General features: G+C 41.4%; 1 protein-coding gene across 2 annotated transcripts in view; it reads left to right on the top strand.

Annotated features, from left to right (window-relative positions):
• Window positions 1-12,961, top strand: part of VEGFD (vascular endothelial growth factor D) — a 35,787-nt gene extending 22,826 nt beyond the window's left edge. For both annotated transcript variants that reach the window (XM_059910861.1, XM_059910862.1), the window contains exons 3-7: window positions 1,032-1,222; window positions 4,380-4,528; window positions 5,692-5,792; window positions 11,568-11,763; window positions 12,345-12,961. In XM_059910861.1, the coding sequence (XP_059766844.1) occupies window positions 1,032-1,222; window positions 4,380-4,528; window positions 5,692-5,792; window positions 11,568-11,763; window positions 12,345-12,471 (764 nt within the window). In that variant the 3' untranslated portion in view covers window positions 12,472-12,961. The remainder of the gene's footprint in view (window positions 1-1,031; window positions 1,223-4,379; window positions 4,529-5,691; window positions 5,793-11,567; window positions 11,764-12,344) is intronic.
• The last annotated feature ends 6,306 nt before the right edge of the window (window positions 12,962-19,267 follow it).

The following is a 19,267-nucleotide window of genomic DNA, read 5'->3' as shown; positions in this document are numbered from 1 at the left end:
GTTCGAGCCCTGGTCCGGGAGGATCCCGCGAGCCGCGGAGCAGCTAAGCCTGTGCGCCACAACTACTGAGCCTGCGCTCTAGACCCCGTGAGCCACAACTACTGAGCCCACGTGCCACAACTACTGAAGCCCGTGCGCCTAGAGCCTGAGCTCTGCAACAAGAGAGGCCAACGTGGTGAAAGGCCCGCGCACCACAACGAAGAGTAGCCCCCGCTCACCGCAACTAGAGAAAGCCCACGCGCAGCAATGAAGACCCAACGCAGCCAAAAATAAATCAATAAATAATTTTATTTAAAAAAAAAAAGAACCAGCTTATTTCATCATTTGATAGAAACATCAGTATCGGGCATTTGCAAATGAGAACACTCTGACTTGAGGAAAGATTAGTTCCACTTAACTTTTCATTCATGTGTTTGCCGTATATAGTTAGTTAAGCAACCAATAGAAAGATACTTCTTTTTTCTTTAATTTTATTTTTTATTTTTTTGGCTGCACTGCACGGCTTGTGGGATCTTAAGTTCCCCGACCAGGGATTGAACCCGCACCCTCGGCAGTGAAAGCATGGAGTCCTAACCACTGGACCGCCAGGGAATTCCCGAAACGTATTTGTTAATGGTGCTAAAACCTACCCACACGTGGCTTCAAGGAGAAGCAATGCTACCCAGCTGTGTCCTGTAAATTGCTTAATAAATAATGCTTACATGTCATTGCTTTATGTGCATCCATTTACTTCCTTATTAGCAGGCTTCTCCAGATGTACCCGATGTAGTTATATCCAGAACATGGTGTTCAGCACCAACGGAAAGTAGAATTAGAGTCTACGAAGGGATCGTATAAATGGGAAGGAACGCAGATTTTGGTTGTAAATTTTCTGCACGCAATCCTTGGTTAAAGGACTGACCCCAAATACCCATCTAGTGAAATCACCAAGTGCTGCACGTGTGAGAATGACGGTGTTGAGTGTAACCCTGGCACACGTGGGCATGTCAGGGCCCTTTGTTCTGCCGGCCCAACGAGCTGCCTCTCCGCAGTTATAGATGAGGAATGGCAAAGGACGCAGTGCAGCCCTCGAGAGACGTGCGTGGAGGTGGCCAGCGAGCTGGGCAGAAGCACTGACACGTTCTTCAAGCCCCCCTGCGTGAACGTGTTCCGGTGTGGCGGCTGCTGCAACGAAGAGAGCCTCGTGTGTGTCAACAGCAGCACCTCGTACGTTTCCAAACAGGTATGAGGACATCAGCCCTCTCCGGAGCCCTGACGCCGATAGTGTCGACGGCTACAGCTCAGCCGATTGCCAAGCGCTGTCTCAACGCTTTATGTGTGTCATCTCATTTAACCCTGAGATAAGCTAAATGGGTAGCTTATCATCTTCCTTTATAGATGAGGAAATGGAGGCTCAGAGAGGTAGCTTATGGCAGAGCTGGGATTCAAATCCAGGTGACTCCAAAGCCTGAACCCTTGTCAGTTGCTGTCTCTCTGATGCTATAATGTCAAGGATCAGAAAATCATATGGAAGTTGCTAGAACAGACGTTTAAAGGAACAAAGATATACACACTGACTTGTGTATTCATTAGGTTCCGTGTTGTTCACATGGCGTGACTGAGAAGAGTTCAGTGAAGGGTGGGGGAAGGAGAAAGGGCTGGTGAAGTACCCAGAGCTGGCAGAAAGGGGGAGCTTTTCCCACCCTTAGACTGAAGAGGCAAGAGGATGGAGCGGTTATGGGAACCGAGAGGAAATGGAGACGCGGGCTGCAGGCCTGGCTGGAGGAGGGGCGGCCACTGCCAACCCTTAGCCTGGCAAGGGGGTGGGGGGCAAGGGGGCCTGTAGATCCATTCCATGGAGGTCAGCATCCTGGGATACAGCCCAGTGGGGAAGGAAGGAAAGAGGATGGCGTCTCCGGAGGCGCAAATGGAAAATATCTAGCACAAAAGACCTTTGAAAATAATCCTCCAGTCCCCATGAAAGAAATAATTCTTCCCTCTCCATCTTATAAAATTCCCCTTGCTCAGTAGATAAGTTTTTGTTTCTGTCGCTACCATAGTGTTGTGAAATGTAATAGACGTGGCATAGTAGAGCAGTAATAACAAACTTAGCAAAACATTAAAAAGCTGTAAGTCAAACTACATTCCTTTTGGTTCTGTGTCGCAAATTCCTCACGCATATTGGTATATTCATTGAATTGTCACATTTGCCTCTACCGTCTAGCCTCATGATTGTGAAAAGAGGTAGCACAATAAAATTACCTATGCACTGAATATACCCATGTTAGGTAATTATCTTAATTGGATGGAAAGAATGGAATCCTGATTTGTTTGGTACTAGGTTAACTTATCCTTAATTTTTCCCCCCTACTTAAAATATCCCTTAAACTGAAGAGTTTCTTTTTCTAAATTCTTTTAGAGAATCTTGGAACTTGTAAAAATTCTGACCTCTGCTGTTTGACAATCAGGGAAAAAAATGACATAAGTATGGCTAAGCATCAACTGTCAGTGGAAACAGCTTGCATAACGTAAGAGGCTTTAGTTCATGACCGTGTTATGCCCTAGAGTATAGCTGAAAAATTTCGCAAGAAGATGGAGTTCATGCAAAATAAACACTCTAAAAACACCCTCTTACTTAGACTCATGGAAGTGCCATTACGTATGAAAAGGTCAGGCTAAACACAACTTTAATGGATTGCTTCCACTTAATAATAGATAATTGAGTACTTTATTTTGCCTGCTGTCCTCAACAAATGAGTAGTTTTAAAGAATGTGCTTAAGTGTAAATGTACAGCAGTTTTTCTTTCCAAATATGCATATTTGAACATTGTAATAGTGGTTTTTTTAAAAAGAAAAACTACCTCTCATCCCAAAGTTATGGACTGTTCAGTGAAATACATCTTAGAAACTAAGTGAATAAATGAAGACTCTATGTAGTAAGGACTACACGGAATGCTGATTGAATGGACAGAGCATTAAAATCGAGTTGAAACGCATCCATACATCAGAGAGCCTCTCTAGAAACAAAGTAACTGATATTCTCAGCAAGTAAATTTTACTTGCGGAGATCCCATCTTGCTTCTTCTGGTCACAGCAATTTCATTCCAAAAAGTAATAAGGCATATTCTTAAGAGTATCCCCTCTAGCTCTAGAGTAGACTGCCTGGGTTCAAATCCCCACTCTTCCAATCAATAGTTATATGGCCTTAGGCAAGTTATAGAACCTCTCTGTACATCTGTTTCTTCACCTGTAGAGTTGGAGGGGGGTAATTTAAAAAACCCTCCCTATAATGTTGTTATAAGGGTAAATGAATTAATATAAAAGTGCTTACAACAGGGGCTAGCATATAGAAACGTAGAATGATAATATTCATGTTACCTATCATTGTTTGGGCATGATGGTCTTGTATCAGTCAGTTGTTACTATATAATGCTGCATAATAAACACGCTAAAACTTAGTGGCTTCAAGCAACGATGGCTTTTTCTCATTCATATATCTGAGATTCATTTAGTTTAGAGTGGGCTCAGTTGGGCTTGGTGGCAAGCTGCAGGTTGAGTCCAGGTCTGGTCCCTGTGTCTCGTATCCCTTAGACCAGCAAGCCTGCCACATCATGCTCTTCACATGGCTGGAGCAAATGCATGCACGCACAGTTCAAGTCTGTGCTTGTGTCATGTCTGCTAATGTCCTGTCAACCAAAGCAAGTCACATGGCCAAGTCCAAAGTCAAGGAACAGAAAACTATATTCCTCCAATGGAGATGGCATGGGAAGAGATAAGTAAATCGTTTTGAACAATAATCTGTTCACCATGGTTGCAAGGAAACTTCATAGCTATAATTTCATTTAATCCTTACAATTCACAGTCAGACTTAAAGCAGGAGGAGCAGGGAACATTTTACAAGGTTACCATTTTACAAGGTCACCATTTTACAAGCATTCTAGGGACACCAAAATTTTAAGAGATTTGACAAAACTCAAATACTTGATAAAGTTGGTTAAGGCCCTGGTCTTCTGGCACCCAGCCCAGAATTCTTTCCATCATGCCAGCCCTTAGCCTTATTAGTTCTGTTTTTTTTTTTAATTTTATTGAAGTATAGCTGATTTACAATGTTGTGTTAATTTCGGTTGTACAGCAAAGTGACTCAGTTATACACATATATATTCTTCTTCATATTCTTTTCCATTATGGTTTATTACAGGTCATTGAATATAGTTTCCTGTGCTATACAGTAAGACCTTGGTGTTTATCCATCCTATATATAATAGTTTGCATATTAGCTCTATTCTTAATGGACGACTTTGCTAAAGTCGTTACCGTAAGGGACAAAGGCAAAAATGCAGACTGTAGAAATTATTCTTATTTTTTAAAATATGTATTATAGTTCTCTTTCTCTGCTCTAGCTCTTTGAGATATCAGTACCTTTGACATCAGTACCTGAATTAGTGCCTGTTAAAGTTGCCAACCATACAGGTTGTAAGTGCTTGCCAACAGCTCCCCGCCATCCGTACTCGATTATTAGAAGATCCATCCAGATCCCAGAAGAAGATCGGTAAGCATTTCTTATACTTCCTTATGCTTGTTCTTGCCTTGGCTAAAGCTGTGTGTGGAGAATAGTTCATTAATTACAGAGTCATCGCTCTCTCTTCAAGCTCTTTGTCTTTTAGGTTCTAACCCAGATCTACGGGTAATAACTGTTTGGCAAGTATATTTTTTATGAGGTGTTACATGTATATTGCAGTAGGATCAGAAAGTTCAGTGGTTATGAACTCAGCATGTCAAGCTGTGGGCACGTTTGTTCTTAATATGCATAGTCTGATGCAGGTGTAAAACTCTACTCCAGACTCAAATTTGGCATCTGTTCCCTCATTCCAGAACAAGCATTAGATAAAACCCATTTCAGGCTGTTTACATATTTAAGTCCCGAAGTTAGGAGGGGGAAAGAAGGCTCCTGGAGTCACTGGGGAGTGGCACAACCATGTGCATCTGATTCTGGCGATTTTTAAAGCCTTCCTCTTAAGTTGACCAAATGGGAAATATTATTTTAAATGAAAAATGACTTAAATTTAATTTGACTAGACATTTTCTTGTGAGTATTTTGTGATTCTTTATGAGACAAATTATGACACCCTCAGGTGTTCTGAAATCAAAGGTAAGAATCATTGATTTGGGGAAAAAGAATTTACTACAGAGAAACAAAGGGCAAATCACAACTATTGAATAAAAATATAAAGTAATTAAGTTGGATACTTAGATCTTGCAAAAGTAAAGGAGTAAACGCACTGTGTGAGTGCCAAGTAGAAAAGAAAGCTCATAATAAAGGAACATTTATCCTCAAGATTTTCCTGCTGTCCTGGCCAATGTTCTTATCTCCGTTTTACAGACGATAATGCTTAGGAGCGATGTTAGAACACTATTCACTTGGGGTAAATAAGCTCTGTTGACAGCTAATTTACATAGTTTTTAACACCAATCCTCTTAAAAAGATTATACCTTTCCAAAATTACAGTTTGTTTTCCAAACGTTTCCACAGAGAATATTTGTAATTACAGAATTACTATCTAATAACATGCTGTTCATAAATATGAATTAAGCTCCTTAAAAATCTTCACTATTCTCCACTCGGAAATGTATTCAACATTTTTAAAAAAATGTTCCAAAAATATGATTACCCTTGAAAGCTTTAAAATCTGATTTATTGTTTTCTCCTCCTAGCTGTTCCCATTCCAAGAAACTCTGTCCTATTGACATGCTCTGGGACAGCAACAAATGTAAATGTGTTTTACAGGAGGAGAATCCACTCGCCGGAATGGAAGGTAATCATAGCAGTGGTGAAATGATAATAGTAATAATAATAATAACAACAATAGCAACTAGTATTTATTGACCAAGCGATCTTGTAAGCCTTTTATATGTATCAACTCATTTAATCCTCCCAATAATCCTATAATGTATGATTAGTATCCCTTTTTTTTTTACAATTACAAAATGGACACACCAAAATGTCTAGTAACTTTCTAGACACACAGGTAAGAGTGATAGAAGCAGTGAGAGTCCAGAGACCTCTGTGCTGTAATTATACAGTAAGTCTACCAATGCATCATTCTGCTTTTTCATCTTAAAGACCCAAATGATTAGAGCATCCCAAAACATTGAATTTGAAAGGGAATGATAACCTTTAATGAAAGCCACTTCAGAATGAAACACGAGTCAACCACATTTTACTAAGTTATTTATATAAAAGTCCTACAGGAACGTAAGGTCATTTTGGACGTGTTGGTTTCTTTCAACTGTGTCATGTGAAAACATGCCAATAATTTGAAAAAAATGGGGAATAAGAGAAGACTTCTTCTGAAACGAGGGCAAAGTAAAAGCAAAACACGGCTATTGGGCTCAGGGGAGTTGGGAACCAGCTGAGCTAGGCTCTCGTCACTGCACATAACTCACAATGCTCTGATTTTTGATTATGAACATCTGGCCGAAAGTGAATCCACTTTTTATTGACTTCTGAGAGAACTTGACGTGATTCCACTGTAAAGATCGCAAGGAATCATGCAATTTGAACCTTGCTTGTTTCCAACTATGATCTACAAGCAAGATTAGTAAGGATTAAGCTCTAAGGAATCTGTCCTAGAAACTGTAAATAACAAGCTATTCCCTATGCTTCTGTCTCTCAGCTTCCAAGTGTTTTCATGAAAGCTCAACGCAGGGTTTGAGGGAATCTTAAAGTTCATGTAGTTTAAATGCCCATGCAGATCTTTTTTTAAAATTGAAGTCTAGTTGACTTACAGTGTTTCAGGTGTAGAGCAAAGTGATTCAGTTTTATATATATATTCTTTTCAGATTATTTTCCATTATAAGTTATTGAATATAGTTCCCTGTGCTATACAGTAAGTCCTTGTTGGTTATCTATTTTATATATAGTAGTGTGTATATGTTAATCCCAAACTCCTAATTTATCCTCTCCCCCCTTTCCTTTTGGTAACCGTAAGTTTGTTTTCTATGTCTGTGAGTCTATTTCTGTTTTGTAAATAAGTTCATTTGTATCATTTTTTTAGATTCCACATATAAGTGATATCATATGATATTTGTCTTTCTCTGACTTACTTCACTGAGTATGATAATCTCTGGGTCCATCCATGTTGCTGTAAATGGCATTCTTTCTTTCTCTTTTATGACTGAATAGTATTCCATTGTATATATGTACCACATCTTCTTTATCCACTCCTCTGTTGATGGACATTTAGGTTGCTTCCATGTCTTGGCTATTGTAAGTAGTGCTAACATTGGGGTGCATGTACCTTTTCAAATTAGAGTTTTCGTCTTTTCTGGATATATGCCCAGGAGTGGGATTGCTGGGTCATACAGTAACTCTGTAAATGCCCATGCCAATCTTGAATGTCATGTACATCCTTCCCACCAAGTCTTCAGCCATCCTCTGCTAGAAAATACATCCCAGTTACACCGGGCACACTCTTGTTGCTGATAAACTATATTGAACCTGAATCTGTCTCTCTCTCTGTCTAGAAGAGTGCTGTCCAATGGAATTACAGTGAGAGTCACATATGCAACTTACATTTTATAGTACTCACCTTAAAAAGGTTAAAAGAAACAGATGAAATTAATTTTAATGTTTTACTTAATCTAAAATATAAAAATACTCTCATTTCAACATGCAAGCAATATAAAATTTATCAAGGATATACCCTTCGTTCTTTGTGCTAAGTCTTTGAAATCCAGTGTGTATTTTGCACTTAGAGCACATCTCAATTCACACTTGCCATTTCATGCTCATTCTGGCCCGTAGCCAGCATGTTGGACAGCCCAGCTCTAGAGCTTCAACTTGTTAGTTCAGCTTTACCCTATAGAACCATGTAAAACCAATCTAATTCTTTCTCTATGTGACCCATTTTTAAACTGTGTTAGAAAGTTATTGTGTGGAATCCAAAAAATGGTACGAATGAACTTATTTACAGAACAGAAATAGAGTCACAGATGTAGAAAACAAACTTATGGTTACCAAGGGGGAAGGGGGAGGAGGGATAAATTGGGAGATTGGGATTGGCATATACACACTACTATATATAAAATAGATAACTAATAAGGACCTACTCTATAGCACAGGGAACTCTACTCAGTACTCTGTAATGACCTATATGGAAAAAGAATCTAAAAAAGAGTAGATACAGGTATATGTGTAACTGATTCACTTTGCTGTACACCTGAAACTAACACAACGTTGTAAATCAACTATTCTCCAATAAAAATTTTTTAAAAAAGAAAGTTATCGTGGAAAGCTGTATACATAGAACTTAAAGGCTGTTCTAATCAAGCTTTCCCTGGTACGCAGCTCCTGGGAGAGAGATTTGTACTTTGGAGGTTTACATGCAGGACTGCTTTCAAAGGTGAGGGGTCGGGGGCAGGACTGGGCAGAGGGAGAAGTTGAACTGTGTTGCAGTTGCTGAGAGGCGTTAGCCAAGCCTGTGGGGAGCTGAAACTGGGACAGCCCGTGGGGCGATGCCTCAGATTGAGGCAAAGGGGCTGGGTCCTATGGACTTGTCACTGGATATGGGCTGCCTCAGAGAGGGGATATAACCTTGGGTGAGGCAGCTTCTTTCTGCTGCAGGTAATTCCTGGGGAGGGACTTAGCCGGTGCCCACGTGTGTTGAGGGCGGGAAGAGTGGTGGAGAAAGAGAGGAGTGCTCCGAGCCAGGGAAAAATGAGTGCTCAGGGCTGGAAGTGAAAGACCGCAGCGCGTCAGGCTGCTGGAAGACGGTCAGCATGGTGGGGACGTTACAGGAGGGGGCTGGGTAGATGTGAGAGAGGAAGCCGGAGCAGTTCACAGGGGACCCTTGTAAAGTGTGTCCCAGAGCTTGGATGTGATGCTAAACGCAAAAGGAAACCACTCAACTGGTTTAAGTGGACAGTCCCAGCACCAGTTAGAATTTTAACAAAATCAACCGAGTGACAGGGTACAAGAGGATGGGTTGGCCTGGGGCAGGCAAGGAGGAAGGGGGCCTTTTGGGAAGTTGTGGCAATGATGGAAGTGAGAGGCATGGGGTAGCCTGGATCACTTCTGGTCACTTCTCATTTTCATCTCCTGCAACTCAGTTAATGTGGGCCAAGTTCATGGTCACTTCTCCAGTGGCTTCATCAAACTGATGACATATATTGAGCTTACTGTTCACTAATTACTTTTTCTTCCCACACATGTGGCTATTAAGCCAGCTGCCTTTTCTACAATAACTTCTCTTCCCTGGATGAGCATATGTGAGTTAGTGAATCCAAGTCCAATTTAATTTCATCTTGTTAGATTCAGGCCATTGCTCTAAACTGTTTTAAAAAACAAACAGACAAACAAACAAGGAAACTAACAATACCAAAAAAAGAAAAAAAAAATTAGGGAGTCCTGATTCTGGATTTTAAATTCCTCAAGATACCCACAAATTCAAGAGTTTACTTGGAAAAATTCCATCAGTTTATTGATTTAAAATGATAAATGGAACAAGGCTAAGGACCTAACACCTTGGTATCCCATCATCAACTTCCCTAGGATTGAAATTGATATGCAATACATCCGGGTATTACCCTTAGCTAGTTACCGCTTCACTCAGCTCTCCTACATCCATTCTCTGTCACTTTCAACTTATCTATAAGGATTGAGGTCAGCCACTGCCAACTACCTTGCTGAAGTTCAGCAGATACCTGGTAGACTGTGTTTCCCTAAACCACAGCTCCAAGAATGGAGTTGGGACAGCCTGAAGTGTTCTAAGTGAATCTCTACTGCCACCTAGTGATCCTTGCAAATCTTTTAGGAGCTTCTATCTAGTCTCATCTTGCCCCAAAGTGACATCTGGCATCTGCGTATGGCTTACAAAGCTTACCTTTTTCCTCTTCACACAATTCAGAATGGAGGATCCTCAGATCTAGCCTTTCAACACCCATTCCACATGAGCCCTCAAAGATCATCAATCACAGAGCAGTTAAGACTATGAGATTGGATGACATGAGATTGCCATTTTGATATATCATTAATGGCCAGATATTGGCAAGACCATATGCCTTAACCCAATGTCTTGGAATGCTAGATGGGATTCTTCAGAATCTCCATATGTCGGCCTGCTTCAGGACCCTTTTATTACAACAAATAAACTCAGCAAATGTTTATCAAGTGCCTATTTTATGCCAGAACGATGAGACCTGATCCCTATAACCTTTAGGATTTTTTCATTAACAGAGGAAACATAGAAATAAACAGACAAATGTAAGCAGTACCAGAAAGGACAGAATGGAAATATGCACAGGGTAAGGGCACTTAACTAAACTTGAAGTTGGGAAAGGTATCAGGGGGAAAGGATGACTAGCAAAGGGAAAAAGACAAGGCGAGAAGCATGGGGTTGAGAGACCCTGACATATCACGAGAACAGAAAGTACTATAATTTGGTATGGAGGAGCATAGGATACGTGAGAGAGAGACAGAAGATGAGTCTGGGAGGTTAATAGGGTCCAGCTCATGGAGGATCTCTTATGTCTTGGTGGGGAAATTGACTTTTATTGGGAAAGAGAGAACCTTTTAAGGTAATTAAAGCAGTAGAGCAGGGACTTCCCTGGTGGTGCAGTGGTTAAGAATCCGCCTGCCAATGCAGGGGACACGGGTTTGATCCCTGGTCCGGGAAGATCCCACATGCCGCAGAGCAGCTAAACCTGTGCGCCACAACTACTGAGCTTGCACTCTAGAGCCCGCGAGCCACAACTACTGAGTCCTCATGCCTAGAGCCCGTGCTCCGCAACAAGAGAAGCCACCACAATGAGAAGCCCGCGCACCACAACGAAAGAGTAGCCCCCGCTCACAGCAACTAGAGAAAGCCCGCACGCAGCAACGAAAGACCCAATGCAGCCAAAAATAAATACATTTAAAAAAATAAATAAATAAAGCAGTAGAGTGACATGATTAGATTTGCATTTGATATTGTGGAGAATGGATTGAAAGGGTAAAACTTGTGGTGGTGAAGTGAGTGAGTGTCATCTGCACAAAAAGTACAAGGTACTGACTGAATTGAGGCAGTGGCAGTGATGATGAAAAAGAACAAATTCAGGGAGGCAGAACTGGGTGGACATGGTAATTAGATTCAACATGGCGGGTGAGTCAAGAGTGATGGCACCATTCACTAAGTGAGGCAAACTGGGAGAGAAGCAGGTTTGGGGAAGAAACTCAACACTTAACTTTCCTCCAAGCCTTTCAAGAATGCTACGGTGACATTGTCAAGTTCTTCCAAAGTTTCTATCTCTTCTGTTTTTCGCAATGAATTTCAACTTGATGATCAGAATTGGACACGGAGTAGTAGTTATCCAGTTGTTTTGTATATTTTCTAGAAGAGATATCGGTCAGCTAAGTGTGTCAAAAGCCTCTCAGACCCTCCTCTCTCAGCTGATCATGTTTTCCAACAGATGTCTGTGGAATCAAAGTTCATTGTCACTGCTGTATCCTTTATATTAGTATTATGATCTGCGGTGAGGAAATACATCACTGTTTCTACCCATAGCCTGGAAGGTGTGAGGTGTATTTTTTGACCAACACTTTTTCCGTTTAGATCACGCTCATCTCCAGGAGCTGGCTCTCTGTGGTCCACACATGAAGTTTGATGAAGATCGTTGCGAGTGTGTCTGTAAAACGCCGTGTCCCAGAGATCTCATCCAGCACCCAGAAAACTGCAGTTGCATTGAGTGCAGAGAAACTCTGGAGAGCTGCTGCCAGAAGCACAAGATATTTCACCCAGACACCTGCAGGTGAATGGCTTTTGCACTTTCGCCTAAATTTGGCCCATGGACATTTAATGTAAATACCATTTAGATTTGGTGGGATTCCTTATTAAGCCAATTTTATTGTTCAGTGCCAAGCCCCCTTTTTGATAGTAAAACAGAGGTTTGGCAACTATGGAATAAGTATATAGAGTGATGATTGATTGTGAAATCAAGAAAATCCTGCCTGCTATTGTTGGCTTATGGATCTTAAGCAAAAACTAAAGTTGATGAAATTTCAACAATTATTATTTCAGATCAGCTGACTCTTTAGCTCAATCTCTCTCTCAATATATATCCACGCATGTTTGCTTTTTTTCTTTGAGGAAGGGGATGTCATTGGATTTATATACCAAGAATTTTACTGATGAATAGAATGCTTAGAAGTTAGCAGTTGTGCTTTAGTAGATTTTGAAACCATGTGGGGTAACCATCCAGGATTTTATATTGACATTTTAAATATGTATCTGGAAAATTTACTTTGAAAACGTGACCAAATCAGATCAGAGTTTTTCCTTGGAATTTAGTCCTTGATTCTGAATTCTCATGTTTATTTTCTTTTGTAACAGCTGTGAGGACAGATGCCCCTTTCACATGAGAACCTGTGCAAATGGAAAACCAGCATGTCCAAAGCATTGCCGCTTTCCAAAGGAGAAAAGGGCCTCCCATGGGCTTCACGATCGAGAAAATCCTTGATTCAGCCTTGATCCCCAGTCCCCCATCCCTGTCGTTTTAAACAGCATGCTGCTTTGCCAAGTTGCTGTCACTGTTCCAGGTGTTAGAAAAAAAATCCGTTTTACATAGTACTATGGTGAATCCAGATGGACCTTCCATTAAACACCAGCTGAGGATTCCCTGGCTCTCTGACAGATGTCTTCTAACTGAAGGTGCTCTGCACACCAAGGAATGGAGAGTGAAAAAGGTTTGATCATCATGGAATGACAGGTACCATGTGATTAATTATTCAGAGCAGATGAGGCAATTTGCATAGTCTTCGAGTCCTTTGCTAATTGCAACTCTCTTGTGAATTATTCCGATTCTTTCTTATGCCGATTTTGATTTGTATGATCAGCACTGATTATCTGATTACTGTCCAGCTTGTAGTTTTGAGTTTACCAAACTACTGTCTGTTGTTTCATATTTAAGTGTATTTAAAGAAAATAAACACATTATTCAAGCCAGAGAATTTCGTGTGTTATTTAATATGCTACCGCTCTAAATTTTATGCTAAAGAAAAAAATATTTTACAGAGAGAAAGGAATTCAGAAGTGGAAGGTGTGGGAGAGACATGAACACAATAAAACTAGACTCCACTTTTGGGAAACCGAAAGAATAGCTCTCAGAAGGTTTAAGGTTCTAAACGAGGTTAAATAAATGTGACCCCCAAATCAGCTGGACATCAGTCTTTCCTTTGAGATTCAGTTTACCTTGACTTGACCCCCAGTTGAACTTGACTTGATGGAGGAGAGCCCACTGGTGCCCCTGACATCTTTGCGGGTGTATATTTCTTCTGGCCACCTCCAGCTCCACGTTTCTGCACTTATTCAACTATCAGTCTCATTCACATCTCAGTTCTCAGGGCCACATGATTCATCTCTCTTTTCCACAGCTACCCAGGAAGGGAGCACAAGCCTTTTTCCTTTGCTTTTTCACTCAGATACTCCCACAAATAACTTGTTGATGGTGTTGATTTACTGAAAAGTTTGGAAAAACAGAGGGAATTAAGCAGCTCTAGCAGAACTAAGTTACTTAGCAAATAACTTAAAAATTGATGCTCTCTAGGGCTTCCCTGGTGGCGCAGTGGTTGAGAATCTGCCTGCCGATGCAGGGGACACAGGTTCGAGCCCTGGTCTGGGAAGATCCCACATGCCGCGCAGCAACTGGGCCCGTGAGCCACAATTACTGAGCCTGCGCGTCTGGAGCCTGTGCTCTGCAACAAGAGAGGCCGCGATAATGAGAGGCCCGCGCATCGCGATGAAGAGTGGCCCCCACTTGCCGCAACTAGAGAAAGCCCTCGCACAGAAACGAAGACCCAACACAGCCAAAAATAAATAAATAAATAAATAAACCCAAAGTTAAAAAAAAAAATTGATGCTCTCCCAAGCATCTTGCATAGATAGGTAGGTAGGTAGATAGATGATAGATACACACATAATCTATTACATTTATTGCACACTTTTGTAAATAGTTACATTCATGTTATCTCCCCACTACACTGTGACCTCTTTACGATTGGAACTGTGTCCCGATCAAACTTGTGTAACCCAAGTTTCTCAGGCCAGACCGTGTGGAGCAGTACAATAATACGGAGATAAAGAACGATAAACATAGCAAAACACTGTATTGTTTCTCCTGGAGCCGAATGGTAGAATGGTTGGATCCTGTCCCAAATCCCTGCCCTTCCTCTCTCAGGGTTCCTAAGCAGTTCCCGAGTTCTCCCCTCCTTTGCTGAAGTTCTCTCAGAGCCTGTGGCTCTGGGCCCTCTGCTTCCTTCCTGGCCTTGGCTCTCAGCCCCTACCCTGGGGACACAGCTGACCTTGACCTTGCCTGGGCCCAGTCCCCACAGTGCAGCCATTACCATGGCCTCGTCATTTACTGGCATTGGCCCCATCACTCCTGCCCTGTCACTGTCCCTTTTGCCCTCACTTCATGACCCTTTTGTCAATGGGCCTTCTTTCTTCTAGTTGTACTGTTTGATTCTCAGGCTTCTGAAAGGGCTCACAGGTAACTTAGTTTCTTAAATGTATTAGCATTCAGCTTCTCGCTCTGTCCCTTCATTCACTTCCTACCACTCTCTCCTCCTCAATAGTATTTGGTTAAATTCCCTTGAGAGCTGGGGCAGCAGACGGTCCAAGGGACACTGCTCAATTAGAGTCACTTTGCTCATCTTGACTGCTTAAAAAGAGAGGTCGAATCCCAGACAAGGAGAAAAGACTTGAGTTGAAGGACAGGCTCTACCACTTAATTGCATTATGAGGCCAAGCCACCTCACGGTGCCTTAGCTTCCTCTCCGGCTAAATGCATGAGTGATAATCTCATCTCCCTGTATCTCAGAGTTGTTCATTTCACTCCATAAATGAAAACAATTTGAAAAATACAATGTACTTTACATATTAAAGGGATTATCCGCCAAAAGAGAAGCATGACTGTGAGCAAAATTCTTGGCTTATACTGGATTCCTGGATCTGCCCTAAAACCAACTCAAACCACATTTTGGTTAGTGGCTCTGGCTTCCTAATTGCCGTTTAGATGGAGATGTTATAGGGAATTCTGGACAAAACTATGTGAGATCTGGCTTTCCACTTCCAAAACCTGTCCCCGTGCTTTCTCCCCAACCATCACTAACTACCAAGAGACTTGCACTTGGATCCCTGAGGCTAGGTCTCGGCTGGGATGGAGCTGGTCCTTAGGGTGGAGGTGGCGGAACTGGCCTATTGCCTTATTAGAGTTCACTGGTCATTGTACAGGAATATTTGTCATACTAATAGCTTTGGAACGTGAGCTGCAACTTTTCAACCCACAAAATTGTGTTGCAAAATAAAAATATGTGAGAAAGCCCCGAGAGCTTAAAGCAAACACAGTAAATGCCAGCGATGCATGATGTCCCTGATTACCTAAGCCACAAGGCCAGAAAATGCATTAATAGGACAGCACAGATCATAAATCTGTGACTACAGCAGTGTGGTGGGAGACCCTTTGGAGATGGAAACAGAATGGATGGCATAATGGTCAGAGTTGGATGAGATTAAAATACTGCCTGAGATACTTGATAAAGGAGATGACACAAATAATCCATTTTAAGACTTTTAAGGAAAGAAAGAGTTGGGTGAAAATTGTGAGCTTAATGGATTTGGTCATTTGCTCAACAAGAGCTGGACTTTGTCTAATTTACTCATAATCCTCAGTGTGGGAACAATGTCTTGCATGTAGTGGGTGCCTAATAAATAATTAGTTAGTTAATAGTGAAGTATTGATTCTGTGACCAGTGAATGGGAACTCATCTGCCACTGGAATGCCCAAGAGGAACTCTTATTCTCCAGGGCTTCTCTCCAGGTGGCTTTTCATCATTCAGTATCTTGCCTGAGTTTCTTCACAGCATAGCCACTGGCTTTCAAGAGGAGAGTTTCCAACAGGACATGCCTCAGTGCATAAGCACGTATTAAGCTTCTGCTGTATCTCATTTACTGATGTCCCATTGGCCAAGTGAGTCACATGGCCAAGCCTAGAGTTGATGTGGGAAGGGATTAGACAAGGGTGTGAACATAGGAAAATGGTTCATTGAAGGCCACCATGTAACAGTCTCCCACAGGGTTGGTTCCTGTCTCTAGCCACACATGGAGACCTGTTAGTCTCTATTGCTTCACAAGAGCTGAACCCTCGTCAGTGTCTTCCTGCTTCCACACGCAGAGTACAGGACTTATGTGGCTTGGTTCTGATCACCATTTTGCAATTTGGTTCTGTTTCTGATACATGGAAATATTTAGCATCTTCTTTTAATCATAGCTATAACATGAATTTTCTCATTTATGTCTCTTGTTTTTCTTTTTGAAGCACAATGAGAAGAGAGGAATCTCAAAATATTAATTGAAAATGTCATCTTGGCTGGAAGTCTGGCTCAGCATCAAATCCATTTTCCGTAGTAAGATCCTCTATCAGTTTACTCCAACCTTCCCTGGAAATACCACACTTCTCCTAGCTGAACCCTTCCCCTTCTCTCCCGCTGTGAAATTGCACAACAGCATTCACTGGACAGTCAGCATCTGTCTCTGTACCCTGGTCACGTTGTCCTTGGAATAATCTTGCTCCCAGCGGTTGCATGAGCACTCTTTACTTCCACGAGCTAAATGCTGGCAGCCAGAAATACTCTTTCCCTCTGAACTCCCAGTATTTTTCTTGTATTTCTTTTGTGGCATTTATCGCTTCCTACCTTTTGTCATAGATATTTACATATGCCTTAACTTTGCCTTGTTTCCTTGCTGGTAAAGCTCATGCCAGTTTTTCCCTGCCTTGTGCCTTATATATAGATAGTGGGTTCTCCATACAAATTCATTGCCTTCCCACTCCAAAATTATCCAAGAGCTAATTTACCTATGAATTTGCAAAGAGTTGAATTTCAAGGGAAGGTGATATCTACTTTTATTTTATACCTTCTCCATTTATAGGTCATTTTACACTACCACTGGTACTGATTGCCCTCAGAGTCTATTAAGTGCAATCAGAAGGCACTGCGTGTAAGTATTTTAGTCTAACTTTAGTGGTTTATAAGAAAATTCTCTAAAGGCATACCCTGATGCCATACATTTAGGCAGCACACTATAATTAGAATTATCCCCAGATTTATAGCTTCATCCTGCTGCTACAACTTTCTTTTGATGTTTAGAAAATAGCCTTAAATGGTGACCTTAAGGTTTAACTGGCTAAAAATGGAGTCTCATACCCATGTGAGATTGTGAACCATGTATGGAATCATGATTTATTTGCCTTTTAATGTTCAGTGCCTAGATCAGAGACAAACATGATGAATGTTCAATGTTTTCAGACTTTGTTGGAACCATAGACTTTGTTGGAAGAGCCTGTAGGTTTGTCAACCCATCCACCACAGCGACTCGGCAACAGGGTGCCTTTATTAATATCTATTTATAAAGGTCAGCCTATTCTACAGTATTTAAAATACAAAGAACCTTTCAAGAAAAGTAGATCGCTTTTTACCATTGGTAAAAGGTATATAAAAGCTAGAAAAGATGAAAAGCTTTTAAAACACACTATGTTTAATATTCCCTGTATTCCCCACAAAGCGTTTTATAGACTAGGCACTCAGTAAATGTTTGATGATAAAGATAGAAAATATTTATTTTCTTTTGAAAATAGCTCATACATTTTTTGAAGGAGTATTGGCGTCAGAATCTTAGAAGATTCATGGTAGAATTTCAAACGTGTATTGTGATCAGAACTATGGCAGTGGCAAGCCAGGAGTTCAATAAATAAGGCTTAACCCTCACTTATACAATACCTTCCAGGATTTCTACACAGTAGTGTAGAAATACACTAATACCTATTAATAATACCTATTAATACCTATTGCAAAGATGAAGAGACCAAAGCAATGCTGCACCACCTGGTAGTGTTGGTGTTATCTGTGAAACCAACTGCAAATTATTAGGCTTGAATAAATATCCTTGAGTCTTCATCACTTTTATTCTCTGATGCTTCAATATTAACACAGGGCAGAGTATCTATTCCCACTTGAGCCTTATTCATTAAAGTTAACTCATTAATACACTTTGAATTCTACAGCCAAAGTGCTCTTTTTTAAAAATATGTATATATATTTTAAATTTATTTATTTATTTTTGGCTGCATTGGGTCTTCGTTGCTGCACACTGGCTTTCTGTAGTTGCAGCAAGCGGGGGCTACTCTTCGTTGCGGTGCGCAGGCTTCTCATTGCGGTGGCTTCTCTTGTTGCAGAGCACAGGCTCTAGACGCTCAGGTTTCAGTAGTTGTGGCACATGGGCTCAGTAGTTGTGGCTCGCGGGCTCTAGAGTGCAGGCTCAGTAGTTGTGGCGCATGGGCTTAGCTGCTCTGTGGCATGTGGGATCTTCCCGGACCAGGGCTCGAACCCATGTTGCCTGCATTGGCAGGCGGATTCTTAACCACTGCGCCACCAAGGAAGCCCCAAAGTGCTCTTTGAATTATAGCAGTGCACTGTGATTTTTATAAGGCGCACCCCTTGAAACTTTTTCAATACATTTAATTGGGTATACGTGTCAGGAATTGTGCAGGCATTGAATAAAGAAATTCATTAATACAGCTAAAACTTATTCAATGTCTAGTACCAGGAACAGACCCTGCTTCTGCTTACTCCCTGGCTGGGAAGGCAGACATTTAACAAGCAAATACAAATGCCAATTTTCAGAAAGAAGTCCATGTGAGATCCCAAGAAGACACAAGTCTCCAAGGATCAGGTTGAGGAAGAAGGCAGGGGTGGAGGGCGGTGTGAGGGGGAACAGGCAAACAAATTCAATATCACCTGATAAATGCTATACCAGCATATGGCCAAAATGCTGTCAAAATACAAAAGAGGGAGGATTTAATTCTCTCTAGAAGTTTGGGTAGGGCATCAGAAAGGAGCCGAAATCTGCAGGGATGAACAGGCTTTCTACAGGCTTAAAATGGGTGCTGGTAACGATGGTGGTGATGGTGCTCAGGAAGGCATTTGCTCGGCTGGGGAACCCTGTGTACCCACTGTGAGGGGTGGATGACCATCAGACCACTTCCAGTGATTCATTAGCCTCTTGGCCAAGCACCACCATAGCCAGCTGAACCAGTATGAATGCGAGTTGATATTTCAGGTCAGACCTCAGGTTTTTTTCCTCCAGAGTGGAGGGTTGCCAGGTAGAATGAAACATGCCCAGTTAAATCTGAATTTCAGATAAACAACGAATAATTTTTTAGTAAAGACCCCAATATTTGGGACGTATTTATATTAAAAAAT

This window comes from Balaenoptera ricei, chromosome X, assembly GCF_028023285.1.
Source record: "Balaenoptera ricei isolate mBalRic1 chromosome X, mBalRic1.hap2, whole genome shotgun sequence".
NCBI classification, from domain to species: Eukaryota; Metazoa; Chordata; class Mammalia; order Artiodactyla; family Balaenopteridae; genus Balaenoptera; species Balaenoptera ricei.
This window is presented reverse-complemented; position numbering and strand designations above follow the sequence as displayed.